Below are 24,432 nucleotides of genomic sequence, written 5' to 3'. Positions count from 1 at the left end.
CCATTAGGGGTAAGGTTTTTGACCTATTTACCTCTGATTTCTCCTAGAATTATCTCCTACTATTCTTTGGACTAGTGCCTCAACTTGTGCCGCAAATGGATCTTGATGCCTCCCTGGGTATCCCATATTCCCATTCTCACCTCCTGCTTGGTCATAAGTAGGATTAGGGTTAGGAGTGAAAGGTTGATTTTGATAATCTCCCATAGGGATCTCCTGGCACTGCATAAAATTAGGATTAGCTGCTCCTTGTGCCATTTGCGGTGGGAATGTATGTCCCTTTGTGGGCATCCCCTGCTGATAACCACCAGTTGCTTGGGAAAATGGAGCTTGGGGATGACCATACCCCAAAATATTCCCATAATGAGGCATACCAGCCATATTTGGTTGGGTGGGCATATAAGCATAGCGTGAAAAAGGAATCTCAACCATATTTGGTTGGTTAAGAGGCACATATGCATGCGGTGAGCTATTGTTGTTTGCAACAAAAGTACCTTGCCTCTGTCCTCCTTGTGACGGTCCAGTGTGTGTTGTCACCAATTTGTCCACCACCCATGAAAAACGAAGGTTGATGATGTCCTGACGCCTGGTTCCATGCCTGCTGCCATTTCATCACTTCTCCTAAGGTTTCCACGATTACCCTCTCCAAGGCTCAAGGGTATTGCCCTTGTTGGGTGCTCATGGGAGGAAGTTTGTGGATCATTTGAGATTAGTGGATCTCTAGTTTCAGGATGGGAGATATGTACCCTTGGAGGGTAACCTATTGGAGGAGTATCTAGCACTACTCCACAACTGCCCCTTACTCTATTTAGTGCAACACTTCTAAGGCCTTAACCAATTTCTCGTTCAGCTGATAGTGTATTTCGACTAGTGGTTCTAAGCGAGTAACTACTTCAGTAGCGAGAGACTTAGACATTGTCGTGAGTTACACTCATAGTATCGTTGATATCTACGATTATTCGATCAATTTGCCTAGAGTTAATTTCTCTATTCTCCTCACTTATCTTTTTGAGGATGTATGTGAAGACTCAGGAAAACTCATGGGCTAAAGGTCTTTAGTTAGAAACACATTCTTGTTTTTGACTCTCTCTAGCTTCCAACAGTAAATGCTTTACTATCTCCGTGAATTTGCCATACAGTTGATGTATAAGTCCACGACTAGTACTACCTGGAGATCAGATTTTCTTTGTGGGGTCTCTGCATTTGACTCTTCCTGACCATGGTGAATTCACTAAAAAATAAAGAATTAGCAACCAATTTTTTAGTTGCTAACAAACGAAATTTTGTTGCTAACATGGTTAGCAACCAAAATGGCAACCAAAAAAGTTTGTTGCTAAAAGGCTGGTAGCTAATGACTAATAGCAACCAATATAATTGTATTTGGTTGCTAATATTAGCAACCAAATTAAAATTTTTGTTGCTACATCTAGCACATGTTATTAGAATTGGTTGCTATTTCGAAGACTCTCAATTGAAAAACTTCCCATGAGGTCACCCATCTCAATATTACTCTCAGTCGAGCACACTTAACTACAGAGTATCTTAGCACATGAGCTACTTGAATGAAACCTGAAACTTGTTAACATATGTAGTATATTAAACATTCTTAAAGCAATCATGAATTTTACATATAGAAACCAAATTAAAGTTTTGGTTGCTAGATTGGCAATGAAAATACTTGTTGGTTGCTAGATTAGCAACGAATATACTAGTTGGTTGCTAGATTAGCAACGAAAATATAAATTGGTTGCTAATTTAGCAACGAAAATATAGATTGGTTGTTAATTTTTTTAATGTTTATATTTTGATTGAAGTCTTTACTTTTTCGTATGTTTGTTTAGCAACGAAAAAACTAGTTGGTTGCTAGATTAGCAACCACAATGTAATTTGGTTGCTAGATTAGCAACCAAAATGTAATCTTGTTGCTAATTTAGCAACGAAAATTATAAATTTTGTTGCTAAACTATATTGGCAACGATTTTCTTCATTTTGTTGACAATATAGCTACCATTTACAAACTTGTTGCCAAAATTGGTTGCTAAATGGTGCCTAGTTTTGCTATGATTGGTTCACCACTTTGTACCCTAGTCTCCGAAGGGATTGAAAAACTAGTTTCCATGTTTTGGAAACTTGATGCAGCCTGAGCAACTTCTTTATTCTTTCTAGAACGTGTTTCTGGCATTTTAATGAAAATGACCCTAACTGTTTTATACAGTTGAACTGTAAAAAGTATGAAGAAGAAATTTCACAATTTGATTATGAATCTTCACCTCCGACTATGATCACCAAAAAACATGTTGGTGCAAAATCAGTTTGTTGACCTTGCAAACAAGTCAATGCACATCCAATAGTTTGAAACTGAATGCCACGGGAGGCTTAGTCCCTTGGGGTTACTGGTTTTAATTAGATAAAACCTTGATAACTTACTTTGTTGCAATTTAATTAATTATTTAATACAATGCCTATTAAATTCAGGAAAAATGCAATAAATAAAGCAAGCAATAGGAAAGGCAAAAAATTATCATACATACCACAAACTTTAAGAAAGATTTTACAACACATATGAGGATAAGCTAGGATGGACAACTAAAGGAAATGCATGAAAGTTGTTACCTTCATGGTCTTTTGCTTCAATCGGAGAATTACAGAACTTGGTGCCAGGACATGTTCTAACTCTAATGGATTAAACTATAACCCCAGAAGGAGGTTGGCTAGACTAAGGCTAGGCTACGCGGAAAAGAGTAAATGCAAGTTCTTGCATGATGTTTGATTGATATCTTGCTTGATGATACTTCTTCTATTTATAAGCAAACGTGTTATGTAACTTCCATGCTTTCTTGGAGGGAATACATTTGAATCATCTTTGATTCAAATCTCAACCATCTTGTAGCGTTGAATAACCGTAGCTTTGCACGTTCTTCCTTACGTGGATCCGTCTCATGATTACTCTTTAACCACCTGTATCTTTGCTATTCTTGACTTTCATCTCCTGATGATCTTGATGGCGTTCTTCTATTGACTTAAACTTATATTGACTTCGTCCAATGAACTTTATACTCTAGTTGGGCCTTCATATTGAGGTGAAAGTAAACATTTTGAGGTCTAATACAATGTACAATAATAAATGCTATTATACATCTAAAAATGGTGGTAACAGGATGTATAAATTTATTTTGATGATTAATTATAACACAGCTTTGACCAAATCTTGACAATGGCTGAGAATTATATATATGAAAAAAATTCAAACAGTGCCAACAATATTCTAGAGAAACCAATATTCAGACATCATTCTAAATATTGTAGTTTGCGTCTGACATAAGGTCATACAAACTATACTTATTTTTCGTACTATTTGTTTTCTTTTCCTAATTATAGCACATTTCTTGAACATTAGTATCTTTAATTGCGTCTAATTAACAATTATATGAAATATGATATTGGAAATATCAATGCGTATAAGTATTTGGAATATAAGTATTAATACTATTAAATTAAACTTAGAATATTAATATCTTTAGTTTTCTATTTTGATCGTAATTATCTCTTTTAATACGAGAAAAGGAAATTATAAAGATTATACCATTAGATTTGTTTTGGAAGAAACTATAACAATATCATTTTCTTAACTGGGAGTAATTAACGGTCAAATTTTGACTTCGAATATCGTGCGTACCTTATTTTTTCTTAGTAATATTCACAATAGTTTATTGGTACTAGTAGCAATCGTAGTCGTGATCGTAATGATGATGATGATGATATTAATCTCTCCATTTTTTTAATATATACTTTTTTTTTATTGTCTGTTTCTTTCTAATCTGTAAATTGTTACTTTTTCTTTTGTTGGAAACATGTCTCGTCTACTTTCTCATGTTTTTCCAACCATCATCTACTTTTTCATAGTAGCTAATTATGCACGCTATGCGTGCGGCGAAATTTTTGGGAATAACTATTACTCAGTATTAAAACAAACCAAAAGACGAAGGTCCGTTTCTAAGTTCACCTTCATTTTGTGAATAAGAAAGATTGAAATACTTACATAGAGTATTTAAAAACAAATTAATAGATAAGAATAAGTAGTGAAATTGCATCTCTAAGTACTTTTTTTTATCAAAGCTTTGAACGACCCATGAACCATGACAAAATGAGATATAAATAATACATTCCTTTTTCTCTCTCTTCAATTCTTTTCTACTCTCCTAATTCCCAAACCCATCTCCCGATTTCAGGCAATTCTTTTTCCCTCTCTATATAATTGAAACAATGCAATCGTCACTTTTTCTCTTCTTTTCATCATCTTCCTCAATTTCCCCCAAATCAAACCACAAACTCGATTCTCATTTTTTGCTAAACCTCTAAATCTCAATCTCCGCTTTTGTGGACTTCTAAGAGAAGCATTGAGTTTCTGTGTGAGTTCTCTCCGAGTTCAGCTCCCGAGTCATCGGGTTAACTCGCCTGAGACCTTCGATTATGATATCATCATCATTGAAGCTGGCTTTGGCTGTCATTGCGATGCTATTCATGTCGTCGACAAGGTATTTTTGAATATCGATTATGGGCATAAATTTTTGATTTTAATATATGGATTGGAGTATTTTTTTTCTCAAATTCTTTTTAATATCTGGGCACAAAAACAATTCGTGTTAAAGTATTTTGTGTTAATTTCTTCAAATATTTGGGCACATATTTGAAGATATTTTTGACAAATTTTGAATTTTTTTCTAACCATTTATGATGTAATTTTAATTAGAATTTCGACTATATTTGCATGAAATTGTAAATAAACTGTAATTTGAGTTTAATTTTTTAAATAAAAATTCAAACACAGCACATATTCATAAGATTTACTGTAATTTGAGTTTAAATCTACTCGAACATGGTACACATTCTTAAGATTTACTGATGAACATAGAACATTACACATACTTTTATTTTTCAATAACAAATTAAGTACCTGATTAACAATAAAGTATTCGCAAATTTGAGAATGTCGTATTTGAAAATGTCGTGAAACTCCAATCTATGTAGATAACTGATTGTTTTTTTGAAGTTTGTGTTTGTAATTTAGTTTGAGATATCGAAAAATTTATTTGAATTTGAATTTAAGTTGTCTCTTTAATGAGAATTCATGTATTTTTTTTTATTGTATGTGGTATTAATGTTTGGTGAATTCTTGAATATTTTTTATTGATAAGTTTATTTGATTGAGCATAATATGACTTGATTTGATTTAATACAGATTTGATTGATTTTTTTTTGCCAAGTTTATACATGGAATTGATTTTGATTAATTGCTAGAGATTGCATTTGGAAATTTGAAATGTAATATTTATGTTATGGAGGGGCAATTAAGTGAATTTCTAAGGGGACACCATTGCTCTCCCTTGGACCTCAGCTTATATAATAGAGATTTATCCACTTTTTAGTTTATTTATCTTGCTATTCAATATACTTATAGAGTATAAATCTATTCCTGGGGCCTCACCCATCAGCTTAAGTTTTTGGTTGAGTTGGTCCTTCGACATGGTATCAAGAGCCAGCGTGACAAAAAGGTCACGGGTTCGAATCTCATCAACCCCTCCTTTCTCAGTGGAATAGCGTGAGGGGGTGTGATAGAGTAGAAATCTATTCATGGGGCCTGAACCATCAGCTTAAGCTAAAAATAAACCGATACAGTAATAATCATTGAAGCCCTGCGCAGACTACCGTCTTCCACTTTGCACAGATGCAGGGCCTCTCGATCCTTGAGGCCTTGACAGTTGACATTGTTGATTCTTGACAATGTGACCAGAATCTCTGCCTTCAAAAACAATGTGATCAGAATTTCTAAAACCAGATATTATTTGTATTTTAATAACTAGTCTTCGACTCTTCCCCCCTCAAAAAAAAAAAAAAAAAAAAAAAAAAAAAAAAAAACTAGTCTTCCCGTCATCAATTGACTTCGTTTCGATCAAGTTGTTACCCAAATTTTAATTTAATCAAGTTGCTATATTACTATGCTCTATTTCTTACTTTAAAATAACTTCCTCTTTTTCGGATACTAGCAAAATAATTTATGCAGTTTTTTTGCTTCTAGCATCCAATCTTCAAAACATAATGCATATACTTTTACCTACTCTCTACCTCATTTTCATCTTCAATACCAACAATCTTGTTCTTGCTGATCCTCCTTACGAACATTGTCCAGATGCTAACGACAACAACAGTATTGCATCAAACAATCCTTTTCAAACAAACGTTGGTAGCCTTCTACTTTCTCTATCTTTAAATGCTTCTGTCTCAAAATTCTACAACATGTCTGTTGGAAATGGCAATACTACAGCATACGGGTTGTGCCTTTGCTACGATTATGTCACACTTGAAAACTGCGAGACGACAATAACAATGGCAACGCAAGCGTTTACTAGATTGTGTCGGAACTCAACTGATGCTACAATATGGGAAGAACAAAGTATGCTTCGTGTTTCTAATAAGAGATTCTTTAGCCAATTAGACATGACTGGTAATATCAACAAGTATAACACTTTAAATGTATCAGAAGCAGAGAAGTTCAGGTTAGTTGTGAACACCAGCTTATATGAACTTACTCTGAATGCTGCATTTAATTCCTCCGCTCATATGTATGCCACTCAGTCAGTGGCTTTCTCAGCTGCACAACATATATATAGTCTGGTACAGTGTACTATGGACCTGTCGCCAATCGATTGTCATCGATGTCTACAAACATCTATAGTTGAAGTTCTTGGTTCAGAGAATTATAGATATAGAGGTGGAAGGCTTCTTAGTAAAAGCTGTTATCTCAGGTATGAGTTTTACCAGTTCTATGAAGGAAAATCATCAAAATTTTCTGAAAGCCAAGGTAAATGTTCTTTTCTAGACTAGTTGAAAGTATAATTTTTCTTTGACTTTGTTTGGTTGGACGAATAACACTTAATCTTCAAAGAAAAATGATTTCCCAGGGGAAAATATAGTTGTAGAATAGTTTTCCTGCTTTATTGTGCATGAGAAGTTAGACAATTTTTTTCCAGTCTTAGGAAGGATATTTTCCACTTTCCACCCTTTACACTCCGAAGTCAGAAAATTAAAATTGCTTTGCCGGAAAACAAATTGTTTTCCTCTCAACCAAACGCGGTCCATTTGTTCATAACGTGAATTTCCTTTTGTTAATTATTAAGGGAAGCAATGGGCAACTTGGATTCTTCCAACAGGATTGGCTTTTATCGTTGCAATATTGTTTATAGGATCTTGTGTAATCTACTTTGTTCTAAGGAGAAAATATTCAGGTAAGAATTTCAGATAGTGCTTACTGTATGCATCAGTTTATTCTTTTGGTCGAACATAAACAACAGTTTCAATGTTTCATGTTGTGGATAAGGACAGATTTTCGAACAAGGGACAATCCCTTGTTCGACTTGGCTAGTATTCAAGCTGCAACAAATAACTTCTCGGAACAAAATAAACTAGGACAAGGTGGATTTGGTCCTGTCTTCAAGGTAATATAAGCAAGGAAAGAAAAAGAAAAGAGATGCATAAGGTGAATCCTTGCGTTCACCGGACATCCTGTTTCGTCACCAATAACAAATTGTGTGTTATTTTGTAAAGAAAGTATTGTATCATTGTTTACGTACAAAGCTTCATAGTTAGAAACTTAGAATTCCTTTCCATATTTTATTACTCCTCAATATCACCGGTGACAGGGTATTTGAGCATGAATAAATATTGGGATGAGACTTTTTCCGAAAACATTTATTTAAATTTAGGATTTTTTGTTCAAAACCACCTAAACTTTTCACGTTTTTTATTGGAGCTACTTAATTATTTCAGATATTCTTTGTATAAAGTTAGTTAGGCAAGTTGATGTTAGTTACTTCTAACTACCTCTATAACAAACTCTAACTAACTCTTGTATATAAACTGAGAGACTATTCATTTCCAGATTTAATGAGAAATAAACACACTAGCTTCTCTCATCTTCTTTGATTCTCTCTCTATATTTTCTCTGATTGATTAGCATTAGATTTCAGAAACTATCATGGTATCAGAGCAAATGAACTAAGTTCAGCTCAAATTCTTACAATTCCGCATGATTCTGATAATGAAGTTCGCAGATTCTGGAATACTAAGCATAGTTCTACTTAAAATTGTTGCGTGAATCTTCAAAATCATAACAATCTGAGGTATTTTTCTCTGAAATTCTTCCTTGAAATTGATCCAAAACATTTGCAATTTCTGAGTTGATTAATTGTTCTTGAAATTCTTGATATTACATTCTCCATTTTTCTCATCTGTTGAAATCCTCTACAAATTCTTTTTTGTATTCTTCAAGTTCTTCTTAAATTCTCTCTTCTCTTCGATAATCTCCTGTATTTTTCAAAAATTCTGCTATCATTCATCATTTCATTTGTTCAATCATGCCTGAATCAGTTTCAAAAGAATCACATATACCTTTAAATCAAGATCAAAATTGTAATACTCCGTATTTTTAGTAAGTTATTATTTATTATCTATAAAAGTTTTAGTTTTTGAAAAAGGTTTTATTTACTAAAAAGGCTTATTATTTATTAGAAAGACTTTTATAAGAAAGGTTTTGGGTATTTAAAACAAATTTTAGCCCAAATGAATTTTGGGCCTAACTTTCCTAAGTTTTACATTCAAGTAGTTGGTTCAAAATAAAATTAAAAATATTTTAAAAACCATTTCAAAAAGGATTTACAAAAGAGAGAAAAAAAAAAAAACAATTTCGGTGCAAACTCACGCCAGTGAGTTGCATCCAAATTGGTTAATTTTGTTTGACTTATCTTTTGGTTAAATTTGTTTGTTTTATCTTTTGGTTGTTTTATCTTTTGGTTAATTAGCATCTAGACTATTTATCTTATGGAATATTCCTCTATTCTAGCTATATTATCATAAAAGTTAGTTTATCCTAGCTAAAATAATTATCTTTTCTCAAAAATCTATCTTTTAGTTCCTATTCCTATTCTTATCCTATTTACCCAACTAGTATAAATAGGGGTCTCCACCCATCATATTCTTCACACCAAATTTGAGAAATAAATCTCTTTTCTCAAGTTTAAACTTTCTCTCCCTCTTAGCCTACCTTTCTCTTTCTCCCTAGTAGTTATTATTATTCAAGGTACGTGTATTTGTAGATCTTTAATATTTATTTTGGTAAACGTAGTATGATGTTTTTAAGAAAATATTCTAAGATTGAAATGCGTTTTTTTTTTGGTTAAAAAGAACATGTTTTTCTTGTTGACCATAAGCGAAAATCTATGTTTCATAATATGTTCGAAAATAATATTAGCGTAGACTATGTTATTAGTTGTAGGATTGTTTTAAGAAACGTTATCAAATACTATGTTTAAAGTTTCACACTTTCATATCATACAATAGCAGAAGAATAATCCTGAGCAACCTGATTGGCAAAACCAACTTTTTATGGTTTCAGGTTTATTATCAAGTGTTTTTGGAATTATTTTATGAGCAAGTTATTTATTATGCCCTTATATGGCTAACGTTTTAAAAGAATTACTATTCTTATAAAGGAGGATTATTTCCGAAAGATTTTTCTTAGTTATATGATCTTTTATGATCACATTTATAAAGAGGCCACGGCTTGTTATTTATTAGCAAGAACGGTAGCTATTATATTATTTACCCATGTACTTTTTGTATAAGTCATGTGGACAAGGTAGTTCCCCTCGTAATAGACTCAGTAAGGAATACTAAACTTGGGGGGTGTGCACACTTTAGGCAAGGTACCTAGGTAAGGAAAAAGGATTTTTATCAAGGTTATATACTTTATATTATACAAGTATCCAAGGAGTTTATACAAATTATTTCAAGTATCCAAGGAAGGTTTATATGAGTATTTTGAATGTTTAGTAAAGTATTTAAATTTCCGCATATACATGTACTCAGTATTTTTACTGACACGCATTTTGTTTTGTTTTGTTTTATGGCTTTGTCCCTGTGATGACCCTTTTGGTGAGCAGATTTTCAGGTTGATGCATACTTCATATGGGGGAGCTAGTGAGGAATCATAATTAGTCAAGAAGTTGTTATTTTATTTCCTTTATTATTGTCGTCATAGTTGTACAATAAAGTTTATATTAATAAAGAGACGTTAGTTCATTATTTCCGCTGCATTAGTTTCAAGTTCAGTTAGTAGTTAGTATTAAAGCCTTTAACGTTATCACGTGGCGGTAATACTCTCAAGTTTCTCAAGGAGTTTTATATTAAATAAGTTTTCCAAAAGAGAGAAATTTGGGGGTGTTACAAAATGGTATCAGTTTTCTGGGATCTTTTTGAAAATAAAATAAGCAGTCAATGAGAGTATGGGTAAATCTAGGAAGGGCATATAAGCTAGAGTTTCGCATTCTATTTGCATTTTTGTTGACATTTTATATTATGTGAAAAAAAAAATACTTCTTTCTTTTTAAGCAAATACTTATTTTCAAGTATAAATATTTTCTGATTTATAATTTGAAGAACGGAATAAGTATGTGGATTTATTTTTCTGAGGAAAGTTCTGGCTAAGGAAAGACTTGGTACTTAAGTTGGCCGTTTGTGCCGCACCTCTCTTTCCTGGGAACTCACTCGACTAATTATTCATACACTAAGCCTAGTACTCAAATAAACAACTATATTGGTCATATACATATATATGTATTTTTTTTATTTTTCAAGAATATCAAACATTTTTTTTATAGGAATTTTAAATATTTTTCGATTCATTTCAAATTATAGTTCAAATGTTATTTTGACTATTATGTCAACATGCAATCCGTATTTATCTTGTAAATCTATATATTTATTCGAATTATAAAGCTGAAACGTTTTATAAAGTATTGATTTTTTGTAAGAATTGTTTAGTGTTCATTGTTCTATTTGTAATATTATTATTTTGAATATATTTTAATGAAGTTTGACTTATTGTCAAGTTAATATGAAAAATCTTCGTATTTTTCATAAGCAAAAGAAAGAGTTTATTGTTTATTATAAGAATTGAGTTACTTTTCTGTCTTTCATGACATGTTATTAAGAAAAGCTACTTGCAAGTTGTGAGATTACTATCTCTAACGATTTTTTTTTTTTTTTTTTTTTTTTTTGTTGGCATGTATATTTTATATGAGTTGAACTTGGTTATTTAATGTCTTATATGACATGTATGCATGTGATCAAATTCATGCAAAGTGATTTATATATATTGTATAAAGCATCAATTTGTTTATTTCTGTTGATTTATAAGTGTTAGGAGAACCTATGAGTTCAAAGTAAGCCAAGTTGACTATTTGAGATTCATTAAAGGTGAAGATTGTTCTAGTATTATTCCTTTGAAGGAAAGAAGTTTAGTAGTTATTTTTTTTAGGAGGAGTGAAGAAGGCAATACATTATATTATGTGCTAAGAATTGTGAAATTAGTCATTTGAAGTTTTATGTAGTTGGATGATCTTTAATGTTTAGTGACATGAGTAAGGAAGAAATTGTTTTTCATAATTTGTGGAAGCAAAAAGTAGGAGGTCAATGGTTTATACCATCTTGGAGGAATATTAAGATTTTGATAAGTTATATATTTTTTTATGGATATAGTCAACACCATCTTAGCAATGATATAGAGATAACCTTTGAAAGGTGACAAATAAGGAATATTATGAGGACCTTATAGGTTTATGAGATACCATATTTGAAGCTGAATTTAATTAAGGAATTTTTCCCTATGCTGAATCGCAAAGGAGTTATCGTTGTTATAGTTAAGCAAAGAAAGTACGAAGTAAGACCATATTTGAAACTTTAGCAGGTTCCTTTAGATCATTTTTGTTTTCAAAGGTGAAGTAAGATACTACAATTCTATAAATGTATTCTAAGTTGATTTTGGAGATTATTGAATGTCAAGAGGAGTATTATTTTTGGGAGTAGTCTTAAACTTTTGCTTGAATGATAGCGTATAATTGTTGTTTTGGCAATATGAAAGATAGAGTGATTATAGGGATTGGGTATATCACTTAATATATTAATTTGGGAAAAATCTGGAGATTAATAAATGAGAAAAAGGGAAGAAATTAGTCAATTAAGGTAATTGATTTTGGAAAGAATAGTCGTATCTTTATATTATGGATTTAAGCATTGAGTTTGTATTATATGAAGGAGTTAATGAAGATTGTATGAATTTTCAGGAAAAGATTGCTTATTTACTATCTCAAGTTATAGTTGAGTACTGTCTATTTTGGAGAAAATATTAATTATGGTACTTTAAGAAAAATTTGAAGATAGATTTTGAGGAGTTTTAGTTTTGAGGACCTAAGTAAGGAAGCCTATTTTTTTCTTCAATTATATGTTGTGTTAGTATATATACTAACAAGTTTTGCTTGTGAATAATGATGAATTGATTTGACTTTGATTTGTAATAAAGTAGGATCAAGGGTAATTTTTTTATGATATTTATTGTGAGACCTTCATGAGTTATGTGAAGCTGATTAAATTTTGAGGAGAAAGCAAACGTATTTTACAAACAAAAGAAAAAGTTGTTTGAATATTGTATTTGTGAGTAAAGCTTGCGAAAGGTTTTATAAAGCTCTTTTGTTCTCATTATATTATAGTATTTTGGTAATGTATTAGTATTTGCTCAAATAGTTTTCCCACAAAACTCGCCTTTAGTATTAGTATGTAATTCTTTATTATTTCAAGAATTTGGAAATTTTTTTCTACTCAAATTTTATAAACTTTTCAGTTTGTCATAAATTATACCCTTTTGTACTTATTCAAATACCTTCTTTATTATGTTGATCTATTATTGAAAACAATTATTTCTATTATCAATACCTTGAAATAGAGGTTATTCTTTTTAAAGTTTAAAAGTTGTTTTTGAAAGTGTTATCTCTCAAGTGATTTTATTATTACATTTCCAGTAACGATTCTTGTATTGTTTTTGTATTACAAAGTTGGTAAATAATTTTAAATAAAGTTTTAAGCCTTAGCGAGTTACGGGGGCGTAACTCCTTTTTAAGGGAGGTAGAATGCGATAGAGTTTCGTGTTTTTAACTTAAAATGCTATTTTTGACCTAATTTTGACTTATTTTATGAGTTATTAAGTGAGCCAACTTACTTTAATAGAAAATTTTGGTATATGTAAATTACTTGCTATATTTCTTACTTGCTTGCTTCAAGTTTCGAGGACGAAACTTCTTTTAAGGGGGTAGTCTGTAATACTCCGTATTTTTAGTAAGTTATTATTTATATTTCTATAAAAGTTTTAGTTTTTGAAAAAGGTTTTATTTACTAAAAAGGCTTATTATTTATTAGAAAGACTTTTATAAGAAAGGTTTTGGGTATTTAAAACAAATTTTAGCCCAAATGAATTTTGGGCCTAACTTTCCTAAGTTTTACATTCAAGTAGTTGGTTCAAAATAAAATTAAAAATATTTTAAAAACCATTTCAAAAAGGATTTACAAAAGAGAGAAAAAAAAAAAAAACAATTTCGGTGCAAACTCACGCCAGTGAGTTGCATCCAAATTGGTTAATTTTGTTTGACTTATCTTTTGGTTAAATTTGTTTGTTTTATCTTTTGGTTGTTTTATCTTTTGGTTAATTAGCATCTAGACTATTTATCTTATGGAATATTCCTCTATTCTAGTTATATTATCATAAAAGATAGTTTATCCTAGCTAAAATAATTATCTTTTCTCAAAAATCTATCTTTTAGTTCCTATTCCTATTCTTATCCTATTTACCCAACTAGTATAAATAGGGGTCTCCACCCATCATATTCTTCACACCAAATTTGAGAAATAAATCTCTTTTCTCAAGTTTAAACTTTCTCTCCCTCTTAGCCTACCTTTCTCTTTCTCCCTAGTAGTTATTATTATTCAAGGTGCGTGTATTTGTAGATCTTTAATATTTATTTTGGTAAACGTAGTATGATGTTTTTAAGAAAATATTCTATGATTGAAATGCGTTTTTTTTTGGTTAAAACGAACATGTTTTTCTTGTTGACCATAAGCGAAAATCTATGTTTCATAATATGTTCGAAAATAATATTAGCGTAGACTATGTTATTAGTTGTAGGATTGTTTTAAGAAACGTTATCAAATACTATGTTTAAAGTTTCACACTTTCATATCATACAATAGCAGAAGAATAATCCTGAGCAACCTGATTGGCAAAACCAACTTTTTATGGTTTCAGGTTTATTATCAAGTGTTTTCGGAATTATTTTATGAGCAAGTTATTTATTATGCCCTTATATGGCTAACGTTTTAAAAGAATTACTATTCTTATAAAGGAGGATTATTTCCGAAAGATTTTTCTTAGTTATATGATCTTTTATGATCACATTTATAAAGAGGCCACGGCTTGTTATTTATTAGCAAGAACGGTAGACTATTATATTATTTACCCATGTACTTTTTGTATAAGTCATGTGGACAAGGTAGTTCCCCTCGTAATAGACTCAGTAAGGAATACTAAACTTGGGGGTGTGCACACTTTAGGCAAGGTACCTAGGCAAGGAAAAAGGATTTTTATCAAGGTTATATACTTTATATTATACAAGTATCCAAGGAGTTTATACAAATTATTTCAAGTATCCAAGGAAGGTTTATATGAGTATTTTGAATGTTTAGTAAAGTATTTAAATTTCCGCATATACATGTACTCAGTATTTTTACTGACACGCGTTTTGTTTTGTTTTATGGCTTTGTCCCTGTGATGACCCTTTTGGTGAGCAGATTTACAGGTTGATGCATACTTCATATGGGGGAGCTAGTGAGGAATCATAATTAGTCAAGAAGTTGTTATTTTATTTCCTTTATTATTGTCGTCATAGTTGTACAATAAAGTTTATATTAATAAAGAGACGTTAGTTCAGTTATTTCCGCTGCATTAGTTTCAAGTTCAGTTAGTAGTTAGTATTAAAGCCTTTAACGTTATCACGTGGCGGTAATACTCTCAAGTTTCTCAAGGAGTTTTATATTAAATAAGTTTTCCAAAAGAGAGAAATTTGGGGGTGTTACAAAAATAGCATCTATTACATTCATCCAGCTGATGCTAATTCAGTGCAACTAGTTAGTTTCAAGTTTAATGGAGATGGATTTACTAGTTGGAAGAGATCTATATTACTGACATTATCTGCTAAGAACAAAATAAGCTTTGTTAATGGAGTTATTAAAACAGCTGTTGATGAAACTTCGGATGAGTTTCATGCTTGGAGTAGATGTAATGATCTTGTTTGTTCTTGGCTATTGTTCAATCTGGATGAAAGCATTGCTGGTAGTGTAATGTTCAAGAGGTCAGCAAGAGATATTTGGTTAGATTTAGAAGAAAGATTTGGCTATACTTCTTTGGCACAAATCTATTCTCTAGAGCAACAATTAGCTGAAATTACACAAGGTAGTCAATCTGTTTCAGAAATTTTCACTTCTATCAAATCTCTATGGGATGCAATTGATGAAGCACACCCCCTGCCTTATTGTACATGTAATAAATGCTCTTGTAACCTCACTAAACGTCTCTATGAAAGACATCAAGAAAAAATGGTCATTCAATTCATGATGAAGCTTTCTGAACAGTTTGCTACTGTTAGAGGTAACATACTCATGCTCCAAAATCTTCCCAAAGTTACAGAGGCCTATAGAACATTTGCACAAGAAGAGAAACACAAAGAAATCTCTCATCATACTTCTCACAATGAGTCTATGGCTTTTCTGGCTGACAAAAGAACTTCTACTGACAATTTCAAGCCTAAACACAATCCTTACAGAAAATCTGGAGTTTCTAAATACCCTGGCAGTGGTGCTAAGTCTCTTAAACCTGGCTCTAAATACTACTGCACTCATTGTGAAACACCTGGTCATAGTATTGACCGATGCTTTAAAATTCATGGCTATCCAGCCAATTTCAAAGGGTTCAAGGATAAGAAAGTGGCTGCCTTAGCTACCTCTGAAGCATCTGAACATGTTGCCATGGATACAGATGATTCTGGAACTCCTGTTCTTTCTTTAGAACAATACAATCAACTCATGCAATTACTTCATGCTCAGAAGTCTATGCAAGCTGATGCTCACACTGGTCATGCCTTGATGGCAGGTAACTACTGTTTACTTTCTTGCTCTGAATCAACATGGCTTATTGATAGTGGTGCTAGTGACCACATTTGCTCTGACTTATCTTGTTTCTCTGATTATACAATTTTATCTGATCATGATAATTATATCACTATTCCTGATGGCAGTAAAGTCATGGTTCAACATATTGGCACAGTTAAGATCAATTATGATATTATCCTTCATAATGTTCTTCATGTACCTCAATTCAAGTTCAACCTCATTTCAGTTCATAAATTGTGTACTGATTTGCATTGTGAAATCTATTTTTCTCATACTCAATGCTTTATTTCTTCTCAGAAAGGGAAGAAGATTCCACTTGGTAGTGTCAGGGCTGGTCTATACAATGTCCAAGATCAAGCTACTGGTTCATCTACTCTTTCTCATGCTTGCACTCAACATTGTTTTGCTGCTGTTGAAGATGCCAAATTATGGCACCTTCGCCTAGGTCATCTTCCTTTCAGTCAAATTCCAATAATACACCCTTCATGTAACATCAAATCATGTTCCAAAGAGTTTTTTTGTCAAGTCTGTCCTAAGGCCAAACTAACTAGGCTACCTTTTCCTGTTAGTTCAATAAAGACAACTAAACCTTTTGAGCTTATTCATATTGATGTTTGGGGCCCTCACTCTGTACATACTACTTCAGGATGTAATCAATTTCTCACTATTGTAGATGATTACAGTCGTTTTACATGGATCCATTTCTTGAAACATAAGAGTGATGTGGTCTCTATCATGACAGATTTCTTTCAAATGCTTAAAACTCAATTCAATTCTGTTATTAAGTGTGTCAGGTCTGATAATGCTCCTGAGCTATGTGAGGGAGATATGAAACTTTTATATACCAAATTAGGTATATTGACACAAACAAGCTGTAGTGATACCCCTCAACAAAATGGCATTGTTGAGAGGAAACACAAACACCTTTTGGAGACAGCAAGATCCTTATACATTCAATCTAAAGTCCCTGATTCTTTTTGGGGCTATTGTGTTCTGTGTGCAGCTTATTTGATCAATAGAATGCCTTTGAAACCCATCAATAATGATACTCCATTTTTCAGACTCTTTGGTACCCAACCTTCTCTTGTTCACCTAAGGACTTTTGGTTGTTTATGTTATGTTTATACTTCCAAAGTAAAAAGGTCCAAGTTAGCTCTTAGGGCTAATCCTTGTGTTTTCATTGGTTACTCCAATACTCAGAAAGGGTACAAGGTTTTTAATCTTACTACTAAGCAAATCACTATTTCTAGAAATGTTAAATTTCATGAAACACATTTCCCTTATCATTTTATCACTCAGCTCTCATCCTCTTCTTATACTAACTCCATATATCTTCCTACTACTTCTACTTCTTTCTTCTATGACACTACTGAACCATTACCTACTTCTTCTTCTCCTCCTAGCTCTCCTCTTTCTTCTCCTGCACCTACATCTTCTTCTTTATCTCCTGATTCAATCATTAATGTTACTCAGCTCATTGCACCTTCCCCACCTGTTCTCAGAAGGTCTTCTAGATCTACTCATCCACCTAATCATCTTGCTGACTACAAATGTCACAATGCTTCTTCTACTTCTTCCAAACATTGGTGTAATTTGGTATCTTTTGATGCTTTTCCTGCTGCACATCAGGCTTTTCTTTCTCAGTCTTGTGACATTACAGAACCCTTCTCATACACTGAAGCAGCATCTCAACCAATCTGGGTTGATGCTATGAATCTTGAATTACAGGCTTTACAAGCCAATCACACTTGGACATTGGTTCCTCTTCCTGTTGGGAAGAAACCTATTGGATCTAAATGGGTTTTTAAAGTGAAGCTCAAGGCTAATGGTGATCTTGAACGTTGCAAAGCTCGTTTAGTAGCAAAGGGTTTTAACCAAAAGCATGATATTGACTATGAAGAGACCTTCAGTCCAGTAGTCAAGATGAACACTGTTAGAAGCCTTATTGCAGTTGCTGCTAGTAAACATTGGCCATTGTTTCAGCTAGATGTAAACAACGCCTTCCTTCATGGTGATTTGAAGGAAGAGGTTTATATGAAGGTTCCAGAGGGTATGGCTAATCCTAACAAGCTTGTCTGCAGACTTCAGAAATCTATCTATGGGCTGAAACAGGCTTCAAGGCAATGGCATGAGAAGCTGGCTCATTCTCTACATGCTCTAGGCTTCTCTAAATCTCAGCATGATCATAGTCTTTTCATCAAGAAGTCAGGAGAAGAGATTTGCATTGCAGCTGTTTATGTAGATGACATAATAGTCACTGGCACTAATTTGAGTGATATAGAAGAACTCAAGTCACATCTTCACCATCAATTCAGCATCAAAGATCTGGGAAAGTTAAACTATTTCCTTGGAATTGAAGTAGGCTATACTTCAGAGGGCATTCTTCTCAGTCAAAATAAGTTTACCAAGGAGCTTCTTTCAAGTTGTGATTTTGATTTAACTAGGAAAGCCTCTACTCCACTTCCTTTGAATCTGAAACTACATGCTGATCTTGGTGATCTCTTATCTCTCCCTGAGCAATACAGGTCTCTTGTAGGCAAATTAAATTTCCTCACAACAACCAGGCCAGACCTTGCCTATGCTGTCCAGTCACTATCTCAGTTCATGCATGCTCCCAGATCATCTCACTTTGCAGCCTTGCTTCATACCTTAAGATATGTTGCTCACACAGCTGGTCAAGGTATACTTTTGAAGGCTTCTAATGGACTATGTCTTCAAGCCTTCTCAGATTCTGACTGGGCTTCTTGCCCTGACTCTAGAAAATCCATCACTGGTTATGTGTTGCTTCTAGGAGGCTCTCCTATTGCCTGGAAATCCAAGAAACAAAGCACAGTCTCAAAGTCATCTTCAAAGGCTAAATATAGAGCCATGGCAGCTGCAGCTTCTGAAGTTACCTGGACCATCAGACTTCTTGAAGACTTAGGCATCACTCAGTTGCAACCTGTGGTGCTTCATTGTGATAACCAATCAGCTTTGCATATTGCTAGGAATCCAGTCTTCCATGAGAGGACTAAACACATCGAGATAGACTGCCATTTTACTAGGGAGAAAGTGCTTGAAGGTCTTATTCAATTGACATATCTTCCTACTAAACAACAATTGGCAGATGTGTTTACCAAGGTTCTACCTAGACATCAGTTTAACTCTCTCTTATCCAAGTTGGGCATGATTCTTCATCCATCTCCCAACTTGAGGGGGGGGGTATTGGAGCTACTTAATTATTTCAGATATTCTTTGTATAAAGTTAGTTAGGCAAGTTGATGTTAGTTACTTCTAACTACCTCTATAACAAACTCTAACTAACTCTTGTATATAAACTGAGAGACTATTCATTTCCATATTTAATGAGAAATAAACACACTAGCTTCTCTCATCTTCTTTGATTCTCTCTCTATATTTTCTCTGATTGATTAGCATTAGATTTCAGAATCTATCATTTTTATTTTTTTTATCCTAAACGTGAAAAGTCTAGGTGGTAAGATGCGATTTATCCTTTTTTTATTACTAAAACTGCCTACCAAACAAGGTGTGTCAATTATACTAATTGCGCAGATTTTTTTTTTTTTTTTTGAACCAGTAAGAAGAGAAATATATAAGCTCATCAAATCAGATACACACTACAACCTTCAAGCACAGTACAAACCAACTAGGTTGGACTCTACAGCACAAGAAGGCTAAAAGAACTAGTTACAACCATTACACACTACTACAAAGATTTTCCCACCAATTACTATCTGTACTACTGAGCTTATTATCACTGTGAGCTTGGACTCTACATATTACATCTCTTCTGATTTTGTCAAAAACATTCTTTGGATTGTTAACTTTTGCGTTCCACACAGCATCATTACGAGAGTGCCATATTGCATACACTGTCGCATTGAGAGTAGCATTGTAAACTTTCCTCTGGAATCCAGTACAATGTCTTCTTCCTATCATCCTGTACCACATTTTCAGAGATCTATCAGTCCATCTGAGCTTCAGCCATCTCAAAACAAGTTGCATCAATCTATAACTGAATTCACACTGAAATAGACGATGGTTATGTGTTTCACTCTGACTTTGACAGATAGCACAAGCATCATCATCTATAATTCTCCACAGCTTCAGTCTGTCTTTTGTGTAAAGCCTCATTCTAACAGCAAGCCAGCAGGTGAAATTGTGCTTTGAGAACTGGATTAATTAGTTGTACTTTTGTTTTGCAATCATCTCTCTTAAGGGTGTCCTACAGAATGGGACTGAAGTTGCAGTTAAACGGCTTTCAAACACATCGGATCAAGGCACAGAGGAATTCACAAATGAAGTGCTTTTGATTATGAAGCTTCAACATAAAAATCTTGTCAGGCTGTTGGGATTCTGTGTAGATAGAATTGAAAGACTGCTTATCTATGAGCTCATGGCTTGTGGTGACTTAGACTCTTGGCTCCATGGTAATGTAGTTGAATAAACATTTTTAGTCATGTAAGATTCCTAGGAATTTCAAGCTCCTATGTTTTTAAGCTGGGCATAAATTCACCTATTCTTTTTGTAATACAAGATCCGCGAAAACGCGCACAATTGACGTGGAGCAAACGACTTGACATCATGAATGGGATCGCTTGTGGAGTCCTGTATCTGCACGAGGATTCTCGACTAAGAATCATACACCGAGACTTAAAGCCTAGCAATGTATTGTTGGATTCGGACATGAATCCTAAGATTTCAGACTTTGGAAATGCCAGAATTTATGGAAGTGAAACTGAAGCAAACACATCGGTTGTAATTGGTACATAGTAAGTTATTTTTATTATGTCGCTTTATTCTTCAATGGTGGTTTCATTCCTTTTTTCTATAGCTCAAGCTCACTATCACATTGATTGACAGTGGATATATGTCACCGGAATATGCAATGGACGGAATATATTCTGTAAAGTCTGATGTTCTCAGCTTCGGAATTATGTTATTGGAGATAATAACAGGAAGAAAGAGCATTGGGTTCCATCTAACAGGAAAAGGTCCAAGCCTCCAAGCTTATGTAAGTCTGTGAGGAAAGTTTTTTACTTTTCCTTTTCTGTAGTATGTATTTCTAGCTAGTCTCATGCTTTCTGGAACTTCTACTGTTTTGTGGAAGTAGTGCTTATTCTGACCATAATTCATTCTATCTAATATAAGGAAGTGCCATGAATTTCATGATTTACAAACTCCATGGATTTGCAGGCATGGAGATTGTGGAACCAGGATCGATGGAAAGAATTGATGGAGCCTCAACTCAAAAGCAACGAAGTGCATGGCGTCACCAATGAGTTCTTAAGATACTTACATATCGGATTACTATGTGTTCAAGAGGATCCATGTGAACGACCAACAATGTCATTGGTTTTTCACATGTTAAAAAGTGATGATGTCAATCTTAACCCTCCCAAACAACCTGCCTTTTTTGTTGGAAGGTTCACTGATCACTATGAAACAAGTCCTAGAATATCCACATCATCTATAAGATGTATTGCAGATCTTTACCGTCGATAATTTAATGCTACATCTGTTTTGAAATAAGTGAAATATTTTCCTATTCTTATTGCGAGCCTTTTAAAAAAAGTGTTTCACTTATTTTAGAATGAATGAAGTATTCATTATGTTAATTTATTTAAAATAGAAACGATAGTTGACGTAGGAAGGTTGGCGGATAAGTTCGATAAGGAAGTTCGACAAAAGGGCCTGAAATGATTTCCACTAATCGGGCTTATGGAGTCCGATTGCTTATTCTGATACCTTTTCGGAAGCGGAACGGGCCAACGAGTCAAACTCACTGCTTTGCGTGACCTGTAAGCTTTTTGAGCCATCCGAGTTCGTTTAAGGCCCGAAATAAGCATTTTAGTATTTTTCCGGATTTTATTATTTCCATAATTTCGTATTAGGGTTTTGTGTTAAGTATTTAAACATTATTAGGTCATTGTTTGGAGGCAGGTTTTGATTTTTAATAAAATCACAGAGTTCCTACTCTTTTCTGGTGGATTCCGGAGTTTTTACAGATTTATCGCTTGTAAATCTGTTTGTTCTTGATTGAGATTAGCGCTTGCTTTTTTCCATAATTACCGACTACGTCAATAGTTAGTTTGTGACACAAATTATATGTACAAAATTTGAAGTTACACCTCTGAAGTTTGAACGAAACTACGGAATAGGTGCGTCATGACGTTCGTTCTATGTAAAGTTTGAATTCCTTTTAAAAAAAATTGTAAAGTTTGAATTTGCTGTTTCGTTAAGATGGTCTCTTTTCACTTGTAGGGAAAGGCCAAAAGTCGGTCAATGCTGTAAGCCTGTAGGCTGTAACTATCAAGTTATACACGTTCACTTCTCTTCTAGTCCTGTAAAATAGTGTTTACTAGTCAAATACTTAGACCAATAAATTTTAATATCTATGTCAGAAAGTCTTTGTAATAATTGATTATATTGCTGTTTTACTTCATTTCTACTGCACTCAGTATAGATCCAGTTCGAGGCTATTACTTATTGAAACTTTTTTTCGAAAGTTTGAAACTTCGCTCTTCCATTCTAGTAATTCTCTAGTACTTTTACGTAGTTATTATAAGTGTAGTATTCTTGTTAAGGACAAGCAATACCGCAAATATGGACATTTATGACAAAAGTATTATGACATTGTAACTATGAATAAGGTAATATTCTTTTTAGTTCTTCCATTAGAGTGCTTAAGTATGGACAAACTATGAAGAACATTTAGAAACGAAAGGAATATATAAAGTAATAGAGAGAAAGTCCTTTTTATTTTTTTGACAAGTTTTTGGGTTCCATTAGCTGACCTTATAGAGGTAAATGAAACCAAGTACAGTAGGAATACACAGAACTAATGGAAACAGAAAAAGAACTCAGCACCAAGCAAGGAACTCTTTCATTCTCCTCAGTTCTTGCGTCGCCAACGCATCAGCTACTGCGTTTAAAGCTCTTCCCTTATGAACAATAGCAAGGTTCGACCATTTTCTCCTTGCATTTCTGATGAAATTCAGCGTGAAGCCAAGGTTCCAAGGCCCACCTACATTTTCATTACACCAACGGACGAATAGAGAGAAAGTCTAGAAAGTGATTCGATAATTGGTAAATGAAGATTCTCTTATAGAAAGAAATCTCCATAACAACCTGATAAGGAAAACAAAACGAGACAGATGAATTAACATTAGAAAAAGGGAATACTACTATTTTGGAATGTCGTATTAAGTTTTGATCTTTTTCAATGTAATTATTGCATAAAATTTTAGCTAGATATAATATTGCTACTAAACACTACCTCTAGTTTTTTCGTCGCAGCATTTAGTTATTTTAATACATTCACCAAACATGCAAATGTTGCATCTAAAAAAAATTGTAAATCGATACGATATATAATTTAAATTGCGAAGTAGATACGTAATGAAGTATTTCTAGTAAGTTAGAAAAGAGAGGTAAAGCTGGAATTAAGTATATATTAAAGATCTAAAGTTTTGGATTTTTCACTTATTTTTTGTTGTTTGGTTCGGTAAAGGGTGTAAACAAGTTTTCCATCAAGTGAAAAGAGTTTTTGTATGAGCATCATTTTTCTCTCTTTCATTCCTCTTCCCTCTTCCTTAGCAACTTTTTAGTCTCTTCTTATCTATCCTCTCCCTTCTCCTTTCATTTTTCTTTTTTCCATATCTTTTTCTACATTGAAACAAACAAAGAATAATTGGTTTTGCAATTAAATTTCCATTGTAAAATATTTTACATTAAAAATGTTTTACATCGACTGAATTTTATAGCTTACTAGTAATTTTTGTAGTTCCCAAGTACGACTTTACTTGTTCAAAAATTAACATCGTATAAGAGGACCACTAGTTATACTTGATTTTGAGGTCATTGCTTCGGTGCTTTGCAGCCCCTTAGTTTTAGTTAATATTTAAATCCCTGTCTTCCTTATGCTTCAGTACTCAGTAAGTCATAAATAGTTTATTAACAACGAAGACTGAGAGTACTTCTGAATTATAGTTCACTATGTGTTCCAATTGTATAAGTAACTAAAGATGTTACGTTTGGCATCTTTATTTAATTAATTACAATCATATACAACAATAATAGTTGATCATGAACAAGCAAATGCTGGGTATATGGTTCATATGGAGCTCAAGGAGGTGTATGGGTATGGAGATGAGGTCCCGTAGAAGGGAAAATGTCAAAAACGAGATGACCGCAACGAAATCAAGAGAAGGCTGAGTTGTGCTTCGCCTGATCGGGCCATGTTAGCGACTTCGACGCGGGCGACGTACGTCCGTTCGGGCCCGAATCAGTTTTTCTTTTGGCTTTAAGTGCCCGATCGGGTGGGGTCTC

General features: G+C 33.4%; 1 protein-coding gene across 1 annotated transcript; it reads left to right on the top strand.

The window, feature by feature from the left end:
* The first annotated feature begins 5,273 nt into the window (after nt 1-5,273).
* On the top strand, nt 5,274-21,606 carry LOC104901159 (cysteine-rich receptor-like protein kinase 10). The gene is made up of 7 exons (XM_057391453.1): nt 5,274-6,856; nt 7,173-7,280; nt 7,378-7,490; nt 20,321-20,531; nt 20,639-20,873; nt 20,965-21,115; nt 21,298-21,606. The coding sequence occupies exons 1-7, from the start codon at nt 6,094-6,096 to the stop codon at nt 21,604-21,606; spliced, it is 1,890 nt and encodes a 629-aa protein (XP_057247436.1). The 5' UTR covers nt 5,274-6,093.
* The last annotated feature ends 2,826 nt before the right edge of the window (nt 21,607-24,432 follow it).

Source organism: Beta vulgaris, chromosome 8 (assembly GCF_026745355.1).
Source record: "Beta vulgaris subsp. vulgaris cultivar EL10 chromosome 8, EL10.2, whole genome shotgun sequence".
In the NCBI taxonomy this organism is placed as follows: Eukaryota; Viridiplantae; Streptophyta; class Magnoliopsida; order Caryophyllales; family Amaranthaceae; genus Beta; species Beta vulgaris.
Note: the sequence above shows the minus strand (reverse complement) of the source record. Positions and strands in the feature narration are given on the sequence as shown.